This window comes from Corapipo altera, unplaced genomic scaffold (genome assembly GCF_003945725.1).
Source record: "Corapipo altera isolate COAL_440 unplaced genomic scaffold, ASM394572v1 78, whole genome shotgun sequence".
NCBI classification, from domain to species: domain Eukaryota; kingdom Metazoa; phylum Chordata; class Aves; order Passeriformes; family Pipridae; genus Corapipo; species Corapipo altera.
The window spans coordinates 988,774-1,006,307 of NW_020884904.1; the positions used below are offsets into that span (position 1 = coordinate 988,774).

The 17,534-nt window shown below is 37.2% G+C and overlaps 1 protein-coding gene across 1 annotated transcript in view; it reads left to right on the plus strand.

Annotated features, from left to right (window-relative positions):
- Positions 1-17,534, plus strand: part of PPFIBP2 (PPFIA binding protein 2) — an 84,037-nt gene that overhangs the window by 15,168 nt on the left and 51,335 nt on the right. The window contains exon 3 of the mRNA XM_027651043.1: positions 1,323-1,537. Within this exon, the coding sequence (XP_027506844.1) occupies positions 1,323-1,537 (215 nt within the window). The remainder of the gene's footprint in view (positions 1-1,322; positions 1,538-17,534) is intronic.

Consider the following 17,534-nt stretch of genomic DNA (forward strand, 5'->3'; position numbering starts at 1 on the left):
CAGGCTACGTGTAAAATGAAACATTGGGTCCAAACATAGTTTGTAGTGTCTGAATCATGGTAGGTAAATGACTGTAGCAGGCAAACTAACATTGATTAATGCAAAGTACTGTGCGTTCGAGAAGAAAACTTGAATTCCTTACACATTTATGCATCCCCTTGGATCTGTCAGCTCAGGGGGAAAAAAAAAAGTTAGCAAATAATTTTCAAAGGCCCAGTGAAGATTTTTTGTTCCTTTCATAACTAAGATGTAAATTATGTTAAACACAGAGGTAAAATGAAGAATAGTAAGGAGATTATTACAATACCCTTGTGTTCATCAATTATGTAGTCTTCTAATGAACACTATATGGATCCAGTGAAGTATGAATGATCAAAAACCTAAAAAACCCTCCATTAAGGTAAATAAAAGGGGGAAATGGAATGGCTTATGCCAGAGAGAACGTGAAGACATCTGTACAACCTATTACGTACATGAGGCAATGAATTGTAAATAAAAACTTTAAAAAGTAAAGCAGATAGTTTTCCACCTGACTAGTTCTTAAAGAAACAAAGGGATATTAAATGATACCAAGGTCTGAAATTCAGGACTGAGAAAAGAGAGTTTACTTTAGTGTGCATCTCATTGAAACACAAGGTATTAAGACAAAAAGATTTAGAGATATTAGAATTTGTATTATTTATAATCCTTCCATAAGTGAGATATGTTTTTAACTGTGCTTAATGTTGTTGAGAAAATAATATTGGTGCTGGAGGGCTGGCAGGAGGGAGGTGTTGTAATTTAGAGATCTTTTTGTAATTTAGAGAGCTAGCAAAGTTTTATGTGCCATTTTTATTGCTAACTTCTGGTGGGTTGTTCTTTGTGGGAGTTTTAAACCTGCCCACAGTCATATATTTTTCTAGATCTGGTAACATGATCTATTTTGATCTAAGTTTCTTCTCAAAGGACTGCATCAGTTGTTCTTACATTGCTTCACACTGCTCTGTGTAGGGACTTCTGTGTAGCTGAGAAGTTAGTGACATCTCATGGCAACCGTGGAAAATTACAGGTGACTTGAGAGAAAGGTTTTGGCCTTAACAGGCGTTGCAAATGTTTTCTAGGTCAAATTTCTTTTTTAATATTTCTGTACATCCCTTTCACATTTAATTCTCCAGTGCTTGTGATTTATCTAGAGACTAATGCAACTGTTTCTAAGCCTGAAATACTGGTATTTGTCAGTGAGCATCTGAAGCCCAAAAGTTGTAGTGTGTAGTATCTGTATATTTGTCACCTACGAAACAATTATATAATGTTATTGTCTCTCCTGTTTTTATTTGTTTTAGGTACAAAGTCAGTTACAGAGTATGCTAATGGTGGTTACGATATTGTGTCACCTGCTCCATCAGTGTACTTGGGCACATTTCAAATTCTGCATCTCCTGGAAGATCTAAAGATGGCTTTGGAAATGCTGGAGGATCCTCAGGAGAAAGAGGCATTGAGAAATCAAATTCCAGGGGCCACAGCAGTGTGTCTGCGGGCGTGGTTTGAAGAGAATCTGGTGAGTAGCTATTTGAGCTTTTCCCTTTTGTTTGCAATGGAAACAATGGATTGGTTCAAGTATTTTCATATTACTGCTTTATGTGCTGATTACCAGAGCAATGCAGATGAGAAGTTGATAAAATACCTTATTTTGTCCCTGGTGAGAGAAAGGATGGTAAAAATTAACTACAACAAAGGTTGCCTTTTTCGTGGATTGTTTTTGGTTTGGTTTACTTTGGTTCATTCTTTGCTGGAGATAACAAATTTATAAATAGTTAGAAAACTTTAAATTTTTAAAGTATCAATTTGGAATGCAGTGTCATTGTCTGTTGAAGGAACAAATTCAGACTGGATGATTCTTCTGTCCTTTCCTTTCACTATCCATATTACAAACCTCCAGAGTATCTTGTACACCAGGCAGAGGTAGTAAATCCAGGAAAACTCTTGATTCTGCAGGTGAGACACTCATATTGGGATAGATGGGCAATAAACCTTTGGCTGTACTGGGAAAGACTGCCACAACACCAAGCCTGACACTGCTAGTGAATGGTGGTGTTCCTCAGGTGTAAAAGCTACTTGTCACTGTCTCAAAATGAGAAAAGTTTTCTAGGTGAATGGATTTTCTTCTGATTTTGTCAATGGATGTGACCTTTTATGTAATTTGTCCTCTGGCTTATGTTTTAGTGTTTACCTTCTGCTGTAGCTACCGTGTGTCAGTTGTAACCTGATGTTGTTGGAAATGTAGTTGCTTTTGTTTGGACTTGTCAGCTGCTGGTTTGTTGGCATTCTTCACAGAGTGCAGGTCTGTGGCTGGAAAATCCTGTTTGGGTCCATATGAGAGAAAGGAATGAGAATTTGGTACCAGGTTTGAAAACAAAAGGTGTAGGCAATGTTTGATTTGGATTTATAGTATTAGCTTTTGTATTTAGATATCCCTAGGCCAGCTCTTACTGAATTCCTGCCTTAGCAGAAATGTTTATGTGTATTCAAGTTATTGCAATGTTTTAGTGCATAAAAAACATAAATTTTCAGAGTTGTTCACAATAAAGTTAGCCCTAGACCACCAAGTTGAAGAGTTTGAATCTGGTAATCTGGCTTTTGGTCTTCTGGTGCAGAAATATTGAGCTCACTTTGCAGTCCTGCAACATAAGTACCCTTTGATGCTTTGACTTCTCATATTAACTATATATGTGTGTCTCTTCTATTTCATGGATAACCAACCAAAACAGAAGCCACACACTTCTGCCTTTTAGACTTGCAGTTTACTGATGTCCTAAAAGCCTTTCCTACTGCATCAAGAGCAGTATTTGTTTGGTAAAGCAACTGGGGAGTCTGGATTCAGAGCCAACAGAACAGGGGAAGTTGATGGCATAAAGTATATCTAGTGCACTATGTTGAGATCACTGTTTTTAAAATATTTTGCCATGTTCCCTGTCAAGGGAGGGTAGGGCACAGCTGCTGTGTCTGCTATTTGAAAATGGATAGTAATCTGTGTATTTGTAGAGCTTTCTCATATTTTTTTAAGTGCAAATAATTTGTAAGCGTGCACATAACTTCCGTGACCTTTGAATTTGGGAGAACTTTCTCCACTGACAAGCTGCAGTTCCACTTGGAAATTGGGAAGAAATCTGATAAAATTTAAGTCAGTTCAGTGAAATGGAATATGTATTTCGTAGTTATGTCCCATGCTGAAATTTCTTTCATTCCAGCCCAGAGCTATGAAACATGACACTTAAATATGTGGATAAGGACTGTTGAGGTACTAAGCTATAGAGAATGAGAACTCTGTCTCCATGAATCCATTCACATTGGAAGCCTCCAATGAAGTTTGGTAATCATTACTCTGTGAAATGCAGAAGTGGCATTAAGTAAACCTCACTCAATTGCCATGGTTTAAACACATCAGGATGGAAACAGTTTGCTGAGTTATTAAAACATAATTAATTAGAGATCAGGAAACTATATCTTTAGAACCAACATCAGCAATACATTAGATAAACCATGATACTAGATGCTTAAGAAATGTTAAGGAACACCTACAAATTTCTAAATGAAGCCCTAAAACTAATTCCAAAAAGTTAAAATGCCACAGACATGTGCACACACATTCACAGTTACACGTTTCCTCTCTCACAGCTGGTGTTGGTTACAAGCCTAAACAGCCTCTTCTGTGGATGTGGGTTCCCCTGTTTTACACACATCCCCTCACACACGTGGTTGCTTTAGCTTTTGTGTGTTCCCGTGGAGTACTGATGCCTTTGAGCTTTTTTTTTTTAGAGCTATTGCAGGTTGGAGAGGGACTTTTTTTTTTTTGTGGATGATTAATTCCACGTCTGTTTTCTTTGGAGGTCCATGCACCTTCCTTTGAAGCTGGAGGGCTGCTCTAGCATGTAACTGAATAGCTTTAGAGACTACAGCAATTGCTTTGTTTCTAACATTTTGCATAAATAGGTGTCAAAAATATTTCCAGCTCATACTGGTTAGGCATGCAGTGGAAACTAAAGAGAAAAAAAGCAATCCGATGTTTATTTTTAAAAGCAGATAAGCATGCTTCATTCAAGAAGAGAGTGTTATTTTATGATTCTTCTTCACTTAAATGTGTAATTAAATATAGTATTAAAAAAATTGTTGCAACTGCCATTGTTAATGAAGAATACAAACGATGTGCCTTATGGAAATAATTTGAGTATGTGTTTTGCTACTGCCCCATATTGCTTTTATGGGAAACCACAGAAAGGGAAGTCAGAAAGATGAACTGAGACTCATTCCTGCTGGATAGTATCAAACAGCATTTAACAGCACTTGAGTTTGAGCAGAATATGGAATTACTGATCAGTCAGGAAGTTTCTGTGATGATTATGGATGCTAGAGCTGATCTCACCTTCGTTCAGTTCCATAGCAGCAAGCTATGGAATTTATCAGACATGAAATATCACCAAGTTATGTTTGGTGGTTTGATCAATTGGATTATTTTTTTTTTTTTTAACTCATGGTAACTGTTATGCTCTTTGGTCTGCCTGCTCTAGGTGTGAATACCAAATCTGTGGGAAAATTCAGATATTTGACATCATGTTTCATACCTGATACTGCCTTGTTTACTTGCCCTTTTGAGAACATCTCCTTTATTCTTTTTCTTGAACCATTAGTGATTTATTTTTCTCTAAGGAAGAGGCACACCATTTGTGGAACTGGAGGTGTGCTTTTTGGAAAGGCTCCTTTGGATCTATGAACATATCAGGTTCCTGAGTTTGCAGTATAACTGGGCACAGTAATTGTGCTGTCGCTGCTCTGAGAGAGATGAAACAGGTTTGACAAAGTTAACACTGAATTTAGAAAGGTTATTACTGTGTACCATAGAATGAGGATTTTATAGATGCTGCGGTTGCACAAATCTTTTGACAAACCTAAATAAAAAATTATTAATGATAGACTTTTAACTACTTAAGAATTGTATTAAAAAATTCTGCCTCAAAGAATGTGTCTAAAGTGTTTTACATGGCTTTAAGATTGTAAATTTTTTGGCCTTAAAAAGAGAACAAAAAGACCTGGGGATTAGCATGCACAGTTCGTCTAAAACAAACTTGTGGATGGTATCAATGCTTCTTGTTAAATATTTTAGTATTGCCAGTGACCACGTGACATATCACAAAGCAGATAGTCATTTCAGCATTAAAAATTAATTGCTGCAGTAACAACTGACTGTGTTTGGCTCTGTGAGCTACGAGAGAATATATTTGTTTACAGTTTCATAACTCTAACTGAACTTCTACGCTGTTTAATTCTGGTTTTTTATTCCAAACATCTTTATGGAACTCTTTTCTGAGTAAAGAGGAACACTACTGTTCTTATAATGGTCCTTGAGCATGAGTGAAGGCCTCATTTTCAGGATTACAGAACACAATCTTCCTCCTAGTGGAATGTCTGTGTTTAAAGTACCACTTCATGATGTAGTTTTATTTACTGACCCTTAAAGTGTTGATTTTTGAAAACCCATTAGTATTTTCCTCGTTACAGGGTTAGTGGTTTTTTTCTGTTTCTTGGAAGCCTAAGTCTGAAAATCTTTCTAAATATTCTAAATTTGAGGAAACAGAAAGGGGAGAAGAGCATAGGAAATAGTAGAGGAATGTCTGTTAGAGGCATTTTAAAATATAATTTGATTTACCTTATGATATATGTTGTGCCTTGTTTATTTTCATGATCTGTTTTATTGGTAAAACCAGAGGCTTTTTAGCAGAAACAGGATGAATTCCTTAGAGTCTTGACTGCTATTTGGTCATGATTAAAGTTCAAAAGACATTGTTTACACTTTGTGTTAAAATCAAGGAATTTTTTGTCTCCAGTGTCTTCACAGGGACTTGGATTAAAAGAGTAAACCCCAGTTCAGAATTCTGACTTGGTGGAGTTTGTGAAGTTTTGAACTTACTTCAAAGTTTTATTTTAAGCATGTGTTGAAGTGCTCTGCTGAAACATAATCACTGGTCTCTCTATTTCACTTTTGTCTGAGATTCATTTCACAGAGTTATCTGTCCAGAGCAAGAGACAGAAAACGACTGCACTTCAGGGCACTTCCATGTACTTGAAAACGTGCTTTTATAAAAGTATCAATAGCATTTTTCAGCAACAGCTGAGTGGGAATCTTAGCAGTGCCAATTAAAGCCAGTATATTTGTCTGCTGGTAGATTTGGCTGTGGAACTCAACTGTTGAGAGCCATGATGGAACTATATATAGCTGAATCTTCCCGTTGCCAAGTGGTATTAACACATGTTAAATTGAAAATGGAGCAGTAGAGCCTGCTTGGGATAGTGTAGAAAAGCCGTCATTCTGAAAGCATTCGTGTTTATTTTTGCCAGCTCGAAACATTAGATGGGTTATGTTTTCTGAGGAGGAGTCAGAGTTCAAAGTTGTATGACCCAGTCTTCCAGTTCCTTTTCAATGAGTTGATGATGCAAGGAAGCCCTGAACTGGAAGATTTGGTTGCCTCAGAGTTCCCCAAGCATGTTAGAGCAATTCATGGTACACGAGAAACAGCAGAGAAACGTCCTTCCTATGAGCAGCTATTTCTGAATACCAGAGAGTGCCCTGGAGCTGGTGGAACAGGGCTGTACAGAGCTTGCATGGAATTTTTCTAAACCAGGCCTAACATTTTTAGTGTTCTGTAGCTGTTTTGTCTGGGAGCCAACCAGACAAACCAGACACCTCTCCCTGTGCCTGCTCACTGCAGTAGCTCTCAGCAGAGGAGTCTTCTCTGTGTGAAGAACTGATAAAAGCTTAAAATAGCTGTGCAGTGAGTAGGGCTGATTTACATCTCTTTCTTAAAATGAGATTAGGTTTTGGCTGCTTCTTTCACCTTTGTAACGATCAGTAATGTTTAACAGAGCCACCTTAAACTACAATGACCAGAAGTGCTCAAACAGAATTGTGTTATGGCCTTAGGCTTAGAGTACTCATGGAAGAAAGGTCGTATTCCTGTTCATCTTTCCTTTTGTGTCTGATGTAATATATGGTGTCCCTTTTTCATTTCACGTTATGATCTGTCACTAGAATTTCTAGTTGTTTTGGCTTTTCACAGATTTAAATATTATGCACTGCATTAATTTAACAAACATTAATGCATAAATGTAAATAGTATTAAGTATCTGCCTTTTGAAGTGGAGATAGAGGAAACATAGGAAAATGTTTTCCATAAAGTAATTAACAGAGGGACTGGTAAGAGAAATTATTTAATTAAACAATGGTGCTGACAGATACAATGGAAAGGTAATGGTCACATAAAGAAGATGGGGACAAAGTTTTCTTTTAAAAAGTCCTGTACTGATTCAGGTATTACCTGAATGTTAGAGAAACAGCATAAAATTTCCATATATATTTCTATATATAAACTCTATTCAGATTACACAGAATCTGGGTAGGTTGATTTACCTCATTTGCTAAATTTTATGAGTTATGACAAACATAGCAATAATGTATCGACAACAAAATTATTTCATTCTCTCTTGGATTAGTGTGCTAATAACAGCAGTAAACAGACCTGTATTTAGTTAAAGTGCAGCTAAATATATTTTCAGGTTTTGTGATCTTTCAAACACAGAAGCAAATTATACTTATTTTAGACACATTGTACATACATGTTAGAATGCTACTCTTCTTCATGAGTAGATCAGCAATGTGCTTTATTTTCCTAAATAATGAAATACTTAAGAAGAAATTTATGAATATTTGTACATTCCTTATCAGAAATAAGGACTTGTAAAGGTGTGTCTGCAGGTTATTCTGGTTTGAATCTTGTTACAATTTTTTTCTGTTCTGAAATTTAGAAGAGAAAATCTGATGTGTGTCATAGTGAGGAGAGGCAAAATGTTACCTGCAATGTTGTTGATATATGTGCAAGTATTTGGTAAATATCCTGTTTCAAATGTTTCATATACTGACTTACTGCATGTTTAGTAGTTTCAGCAGTGCTTTGAAACCTTTCAGACTGGAAACTAAACTTGAATTATTGTAATGTGTTGTATGGTAGGATGTAAATATATATCTTTAATTATTTTCTCTACGTATCAGTGCACTCTTGCATATAACAACTGGGGGAAGTGTTCACAGGGGTTTTGATGTTCTGCTAAGTAGAAAATATCTTTTGCTTTTCATGTAAAAATATAGTACTCAAGTTTCTTACAATCTACATTCTCTTCTAAATAAGCTTCATCCAAAAAGTCATATTTTCTTGTAGAACTTGGACTGAGAAAAGCATTTCAGCATATGGCAAGGAATGTTTGAAACTGCCAAGAATGTGCAAATGTCTGTGAATGAATTAATAAACAGTAACTTCATCTAAGCATCAGTAATACATTCTTAGTGCAAGCCAAGGGAAGAGAGCTACTTATTGCTTGAGCAGTAACCTGAAAGGACATGGTAGTGCTGGAGATATGTGATATCATACAGCCTGCAGATGGGAATGGCTCCAGAGATGTCAGCACCTGTTTGAAGCATTACCTCCCCCCTCCCCCAAATATGGAATGAGAATAAGGGTTAACCATGCTGGCATGGAACTAATGGCCATCTAAATCTGTTTAATTCTGAAATACAGATTTTAATCGAAGAATTAAGCCATTACGATTGAGTGTATTTTATGCTGGGAAAGGATTATTTGTTCATGTATCTACATAATGTTATTTGTTGTCTGTTTCCCAGGACATGGTTTTTTTGGTTTTTTTTAATTATCACAAGTAAAGCAAATTTGCTCTTCCACAGAATGCAGTATTTTTTTTTCCTTTTGTTCCAAGAATTTCTTATTTCTCTTGTCACTTAGGCATTATTGTTAGTGATGATTAAGACTCTTAAGACACATTTTCTTTCTGGAAATAATTCATCTAGATTCCTGAAGCCATTGCTCACCATGAAAAAGGAATTTCTTCCTCCATTGTTTTCTGCACAAATGGCCTGAATTTCTTTATACACAAGTTGTCTCATATTTTCTCTCTCTTTCTTCAGTCTGAAGCTCTCACATATTTCTGCAGCATGAGAATGACATCTGTGAATTGGCATGCTGAAAAAAATTTTCCCTTTTAAAATCTGGTCCTAATGCCTTTGTTTCCAAACCAGCCCAAACACTAGGACTGGAAAAAACATGTAGGCAAAGTTGATGCTAATTCTTGAGAATGGGCAAATTTTTGTTGCATGTCCATCCTCAGCTGGACTCCCCTGATGAGGCCAGAAAGATTCATAGCTGGACGTTTCATTTCTTGGCCTAAGAGAGCAAGTTTGTTTTCTTTTAGTGTTTTCAGATGCTGATGGGTTTTGAAACCAAAGTGATCTGTAAGTTACTGCTGAAAAGGCAGTAAGGTGCTATGGTCCAGGGACTTGGACCTCTTGGAGGCTAAAGAACTGCTCTGATTCCTATTCCTTTGTCCTCTGATTTTCCAGGAAATTCAATGGCAGTAGAACTCTATTGACCGTTTGCATTTGTGCTGCTCTGAGAGACCACAAAAGCATGTATTTTATCACAAACTTAACTGAATAAAAAGTAAAATTGCTAAAACGACAATAATAAATACATTTTTATAATGTTCATCAAGCCACAGTTGGGTGGAAGAAAGAGGGACAAACAACTCTGTGCTTTCTCAGCTCAGTGTTGGTGGAGGAGGGAATACACTAGACAGTCAGATTGCCTTTTCCTCCACAGTTCTAAGAGGATTTGTGGATAATTTCTTCCCTCCTCATAGACCTGAAATGGAGGGACATGAGAAGCCTAACTGAATGTTTAAAGCATTCTGATACTTCCAGTTTCAAAGCTCTTGCAGCATGTTTATTTACTATTTGAAACATTTAAAATCTCGTTTGAAGTATTTGACATGCTGACTAACAGAGTACTGGGTCATTTAGCTGGGTGTTTTTTATGGGTTGTGTATCAGCAGACCTTCTTGTGACTAGCACCTTTGGTGTTCTGCAAACTGAGTTTTTGCTTTTATCAACACTGGCAGGAGTCAGCAGTTTTCTGTGGAAGTAGAGAATTGGCAAAGAAATCCTAATGGGTTTTCATAAAGGTTGTAGGGTATATAAACTTCTTTAACTTTAAACATTTTAGTGCTCAAAATTGCATTTGTATTGGAGACAACACTAAGAAAAATAATTTGTTGGGGAAGGGAGCAATAGCTGGATCACTCTCTGTGGGGTAAAACTTGAAGGTGGTGGTTTTTCAGTAGTAGTGTGGCATTTTTGTTTGTTTGAATTTTTAACTCTCCACTGAACCAGAAGTTGGTGCTCAGTGAGGAACTGCACACAGACATGGATTTCCTGAAAATAAGAAAAACATGCAGTGGTAACCTGATGAAGCAATCCTCAGGTTTCAACATATTTTCCTTATTTTCACACTGCTCAGGGAGACTAACCTGCTTTTCTAGTGAGATGGAAAAGCATTCTAAGCAAATCTGGGGCAATTGATTTGCATTCAGTTGGTATCTGAAACTTGCAGGCCAAAGCTCAAGCAGGACGTAAAGTTCAGCATGCAGGTGACAGGCTCAGAGTGAGCATGTGACTGTCTGGAATGTATGCTGTCAACATTCGTGGCTGATAAGATGCAGAAAATTCAGACACTTACCTTTTAATCAGGAAGAATGACTAGCAGAAATCCTTTGCATGAAATCCAGCAGAAATGACAGGGCAGAAATAAGGTATGTTTGTCATTTTTAATGCTTTTGAAAGAAGAAATGGATACTAACCTAACTGCAGATGGTACACTGAGGCACTAATAAGTGGAGTAATATAGGTTTTTGTAGTTTTTATATGAAAAACAAAATCATTAGCTGATAATGCGTGGTGGAGTGTTTTAAGAAAGGCGTTTCCTTCTTCCCTGAAATGAGAGTCTTAGAGCCCATGTTTTGAAACAGGTGAAATGTGGAACTTGAGGCACCATAGTGGTGGTGCTATGGGATACACAATACTGTGAGATAAAGTTTGATTTGTTCTTCATAATTAGATAACAAGTTTTCAGGGGAAAAAATGCCTTAAGCTGTTGGAAGTTCATTATTTAATGTCAAGGGAACCTCTGTTCAGTCTTCAGTTTATCAGCCATGACAGAGGCTGTAGTGCATAGAGAAGTGTGCTATATTAAGTATGAATTTATTTTTTTTAAAAAGGACCATTGACAGTGTACTGAGACTTTTGCCAGACAGTGTAAACTATTCAAGAAATAGTTGCCCTCATCAGCTTTAAGATAGCATAAAAACAACCACATTCTATGCACACAGTAAGCCAAGTCCCCTTCTGATCTGCTTTTTGGAACTGACAGTTCTTTTATCTTATCACATTTACTGGTGATTTTAGATATCCTAGCACCTCTAGAAAACTCTTAGCACTAACTTTCTAAAAATTGTAATGTTTTCCTTGTCATGTGACTTTAAATAAGAACAGATAATAAATACACAAAGGAAACCAAAAGTCTATGTTTATATTCTTCCCTCTTTGTGTTATGGAAGGTTCTCAAAGAGCTCCATCAGGTCCAAAGGATCAAGAATGGCTGAAACAATAAAAACCCACGTCTCTTGCAGAAACTTCATCACATGTCTGTTACTTCCCCAGCTTGGAATGTGGGTAGATGCCTAAGTGAGGCAGGTCTCAGTAAGAACAGCTTTTCAGGGTATTATACAGCCTCAGACTTCAAGTCCTCTGTATGTCATTGGTGTCGTGGGCTACTTTGACACTGGCTCTTCCAAACTGCTGTGTTACTGCTTCTTAAATGCAGGAGTCACTTTGGCTGTAGAATCTGAAGAAAATGAGGAAATAACTAAACATTCTGAGATCATCACAAAAATTCCATGGGGACAGCTGTGTTTAGGTCTTAACAGGCATTGCCCAAGCAGTTGTCCTTGTGTGTGTAACAATCAGTTTCCCAGTTCAAGTCCAAAGCCACTTTTAAGTAGGGGGAGATGCAACATTGAAAACTGGAGTTTACTGGGAAAAAATTATGAGTTATGAATAAACTACTCTGTGGAGGCACTAGAGGACACCGCAGTAACAGGCAACACTTTTAAACTTCCCTTCTTGCCAGAGCATTGCGTTGCATATGCATTTATCTTGGTGTTGCAAGTTTGAAAAGTTGCCATGCTATGAGATTTCAGCTTCAGCAGGAACAGACAAATATCTTGGAAGGGTATCATCATCTTCTGTTAAGATGGAAAATCGCCTCTTTGGCAATAGCAGTATTTATGGGATCATTAACTTATTCACAGGATCGTCCTTGAATTCCTCCTCTTTTATAATGTCTTTTGAGAGGACAGGCAAGTAATTCAAAGAGCAGAGCTTATTTTTAGGTTTAGTCTGAGCCTGAAATAAATTGAGAAAGCTGAGTAGTGTTACAATAAACAGGGAGTAAAACAGAGACAGGAAATAGGGGGTCTTTGGTAATGAGTTCCAGCCACTCTTGAAACAGAAAGCCAGAGAAAGCATTACTTGAAAAATAGTTTCTCAGTGACAGCTTAATAATTTTTAGCTTGTTATTCAACATTAAAGGGGAACAGTTTTTGCAGATTTCTACTGTTCTTGAAAGATCCTTTTTTAAAGATCATTTAGCAAGTTATATTTTTGATGATTTCAGAGTCGCATTGTTCTTGTTGCTAACTGATCTGCTGTTTAAAAAAACCAGATGTTTGGGGGAGAGCCTGAAGTTTATACAGTTGTGTGTTATATATACATCTGTGAGAAGCCTTTGGGATAAGACCGTGGGACAGGGGCAGGAGATTTAGCTTAAAATATGAACAGGCACTGAAGGTTTCAGAAGTTGAGGGTTGAAAGGGGAAGAAATCACAGCTATATCCTGTAGAACAAAGCAGTGCGCTCGCTTCCAAAAGTTTCTTTTTAACCCTGGGAATGTAACTGCTGAGATGGGCCCAAAGCATGGATGGTGAGATTGATATTTACAAGCACTTCACGTGGCTAAAGAGGGTAAGTGATTTGCTGGGCTTTTGTTTTCTCTTTCTAAATGCACATTAGCAAAATCTTAGTCAGAATATTCAGCTTTGTGAAAGGAAATGTGTTCAGTGTCTGAGACATAAAATAGTGTAAGTTTCTTCATGAGAAATGAATTAAAGACGTTTCTTGATGTAGGAGGAGAAGGCTTAGGGAAGGGGGGGGGGAGAGAATCAGCTGTCTTTGTCTTTAAAAATGAAACTCTAGGATCAAACTTTGAGCAAATGGCAATAGATTCTGACAAGTGCTCGTGCTTTCCTGAGGTTGCAGTACAACAAAGCAAGTCCTGCATGGGAATGTATGGCAGAAAAAAGAGAGTATGTTTATCATGTTGTGCTTTAAAGTGAAAAATTATTTGCAGTAGCTCTTCACTTAATTGATTCTTCATCGGGGTAACTGTATGAGACCTTTCTGGATGCCTTTGTTTCAGATAAAAATGGTGGTACTTTTTTCTGTGCATGTTACTCTGATAAAATTACTTTTTTTTTTTTAAAAAAGACAGTGCTATTTATTTTGTGATGAACTGCCTGAACATAAATTAACTGCATGAGATTGTTTTTGTCTTCCTATAAAAACAAAGTAGATTTGTGTAGTAGTTTTGTCATCTTGGAAAAATCACTTTGTTTTTGTTAGATTTTAGAATTTTTTTATGTTCTAATTATTTATTTTTCAGTGTTAGATATTATGATTGGGATGTGAATAGATCCCTCACAGTAGGCTGGTTTTTAAATTACTGTATGAATTTAATTGTGTGTCATGAAAGCAGCACATGTTCTCATACTCTTAAAATCTGTTTTAACCTGTGTGTACTTTTTTTGCAAATTCTTGTATGTGTGTATGTATACACACATGTATACATATGCACATGCAGTCTGTTTTTTTACTAACTGTATAAACATAAAATATAGGTCAATACTTATGTGAAATATGATTAGGAAGTTTAATTTGGGTAGTTTCTTGAATTAAATATAAAATATTAATGATGTGTAAGTCTTTAATAAAAGCTTGAGAATCTTGAAGTTAATTTACAAAATATTTACATCAAGTTCTGGAAACTTTTACATTTCTGGAGTGTGTCTGAGTGGGGATTAAATGGGAAGCGAGTGGGATAGTGAAGGAGAAGAGGCAACAGGAAGTAGCTGTCGGTAGCATTATATATTAGTTAACCTGTGCTCTGTGCAGTTAAAGCTAAAAACCTATAAAAAAGGTGTATTTTGAGCTCACATGTTAATTTGTTAATTGAACAAGGTCATGAATACAGTGTGCCTGCCTGAAATTTCCTGGTGCAAATTTCAATTCTGTGAAGAGAGGTTTGCTAACAAAAAGCTAATAAGGTGTGCTGCTATCAGGTTCTGTGTATTCAGAAAGGATACTGCATTCAAAGGTAGCACAGAATTTTACAGAAATTAATAATACCCTTGCTGCTGTTGCATGTAATTCCTTTAATGTCAGGTATATAAAGGAGAATATCAGTACTGCTGCTTTTCCTTGCAAGGTCTTTAAAGGGGTGTGCACATGTGGGGGAAGGGAAGAGTACTGAAAATGAGCTTGTGTTGTTGCCAGGAGAACTTAAGCAGTTTGCTCCCAAATTCCTCTGACAAGTGATTTAGAAATAAAATTTTTTGTTTTCCTTTTTTTTTTTTTTTTAAAGTTGAAACAACAGAAGTTGCGTATTTAATTCTCGCCTTCGAGAATCCCAACATAACATCTGGCACTGACTGTTACAACATATAAAGATTTCAGTTCCTGCAATCATAAACTGTTTTTCTTTGGCTGATAATAAAAGTAAGAGTTGCTTTCAGAGTAACAAATGGCATTTAACAGAGAATAACTGCAGCAGACTTCCATAAAGCCTTGGTGAAGTAGGCCAGGGCTGGCTCAAATTTCATCATTAGCAGAACTCACTTCAGAGACCAGGATTGGTTTTGCTGTTGCAGTGGTTTGCTAAGACAGACTTGTGTGGTATCTGCGGCCTGGACTGGGTTAGGGCAGTAAACAAATACAAAAATCATGGGATCCAGGCAGGCAAAATGACAGATACAACTGCTATTTTCAGATGCTTAGAAGAGAGGGTCTGGTTTTAAGCAGAGGTCTTGTAACAGTCTGTATAGTAGCATCAGCTGCTGTTGTTTCCGTGCAACAGCAGCAGGGAAAAAGCATTATTTAGATCAAATTGAGATAAGGTGTCACCACACTTCAGTGCTTTCCATTGGACTTCACTGTGTTAATTCACCTGTGGAAATGCTGTGCCAAGAATGGCCAAAGGTATGGACAGAGTGGGTAGTAAAATGTAAGAGCAGATGGACAGAGCAAAGAAACAATTTAGCCTTGTCTCAGTTCTATGTGAGGCACAGTTCATGTGCTTTCCTTTGTTTGCTGTTTTTTTCTCGTCTTTGCTTTTTTTCTGCCTTTTGCCAATAATAAAAATTCCAAGTCTGTGGTAGTACCTCTCACAAGAGAAAGAACTTCCTCTGATAATATCTTGCCTAATATCAGAAAGACAAAACTCTGTAGTGGGTACTGGACTTCACGGCATGTCATACTTCGATGGCAATTTCAGAATCGTCCCAGTTAGCTTATTTTGCCTGACACAGGCACACAGTCACCCTGGTTTCATACCATGTTGTAAGAGTTTGTGACAGTGCAGGTATTTGAGGATACCTTGTTAGTAAGACTGAAAGCCCAGATAAGGAAGTCATGGGAATTATTAAGGGAGACGTGTCTCTCCGCAGTCTGTTTATGGAAGGATATGGAAAAGTCCTTGTGTATGTACAGTGTGCTTTTAACATTACAGCTTGGGCAACAGCACAGTTCCCATAAAGTAGCTGGTGGGCAGTTTGTGGGCAGCATTTTGCAGATAACTAACGTTGGGTTCTTTCACAAGGCGTAAGCGTGAACCTGTCAATGTTCAAAGTTTCTCCTGCAAACTGAGGAACCTGAGATACCTCCACTACCTGAAGCTGAAAGTGAGCCATTTTTAGCAAATGTTCTTTGGTTCTCCCAAGGGATTTGGGTCAGAGGGTTCACGTGCAATTTTATGTTGTCCTGTTGCTTTATTCTTAATCTTTCCCTCTGACCTTAATTGGAATGCACCATTCCAAATAAAAACAGCACAACTCCCATTTTGGTATGTAGACATGTAGGCATAACCACGAATTATTAATACAAATGCTAATATTTACTACAAAAAGTGTTATGGGCTCTCTAAGGATATGTTAAATTAACTGAGCTATTTGAACAGGGGTGGATGGAGTCCGAATGGAAGGTCTCCAACATCTGGAAAACTTTGTGCAATGGTCAGATGTCTTATTTGGGAAGAGAGATGCCTTCATGGCAAGTGGAGGCATCTGATAACTGTTGTAGGTTGCTTAGACTTACCTTTTGAAGTGCTTGCAGCACAAAGCTGATGGTTGACCTGAAATAGGTGTACATGGTTCTTAAACTTTCCTTTCTTCTGAAGCAGATTCATAACCTGTACTAAAAGAGGTGGAGTGATCAAACCCATGATATAGCAATTAAGTTCAAGGTACTGAAGGTGAATCTTATGACTTCTGTAAGGATATCTTCCTTTAAATGATGTAACTATCTGGAGGAAAAAAACAGGTATTAGTTTTCAGAAAAATTATCCAGGTAAAATATAAGTATCTGTTCAAAATTCTTTATTTTAATGACTACCAAAATTTACCTGCCTCTGTCTTTGCTTAATTTCAGACTATGCACTGTTAGCTTTTTCAAAGTGACTGCCACTTTCATTTAACCAACAAGTCACAATGGCAAATAAAAAATCCTGCTGTTGGTTTACTAATTACTTCCAGATGAAAGGCAAGAATTATAGATCCAAAAATGTTCCAGCCTTCTCCTCCTCCTCTCAGGTACACTGAGGGAATGTACATATATTCAGATGGGTGTGTATCTGAGGTAGCATTAACATGGCAAGAGATTAAATTTGTATTGCATCCACAGTCAGAAGCAAATAAAAATGTTTACTGCGTAGGCTGTTCAATCATCACTTCATAATACTACTGTGACTCATAACATAATTCTACTGACCAAAAAGACTATGACAGAGATGGAAAGACCATAGTCATGTAAATATTATCAGCTCCAAATAGGCTGGAAGAAGTCCGTAGTCTACATTTTCTTGTGTTGAAATGTAATACTGCTGTTTGTGTGCTGCTGGTAGTTTGTGGTAAAGCTGACTGGTTGAACTCTGCTGGCTCTACTCCTTGTTTTCAGCTTCTAAACTATAACAAAAAGCAATATGTGAAGCATGTCCCTAATCTTCCCCATTAATACGAGTATTATTGTTGCCACAGTCATCCTATTCAATTATCAGTGGAACTGGAGGTGATTCATGTGACTGAATAAGAAGAGAGGAGGGTTATGACATAATCTGTCTTCTCAAAGAGGCGGGTGACTTGTTGAAAAAGCTTACAAATCACCACTTTAACTGACTGCCAGGTTTCTTTTCCCAGCTCCTCCCCGCTCCACAGCCCAGTATGAGATCCATGGTATTCGTGACAAATTTCTGGGTAACAACTTGCTGATCAACTGCAGA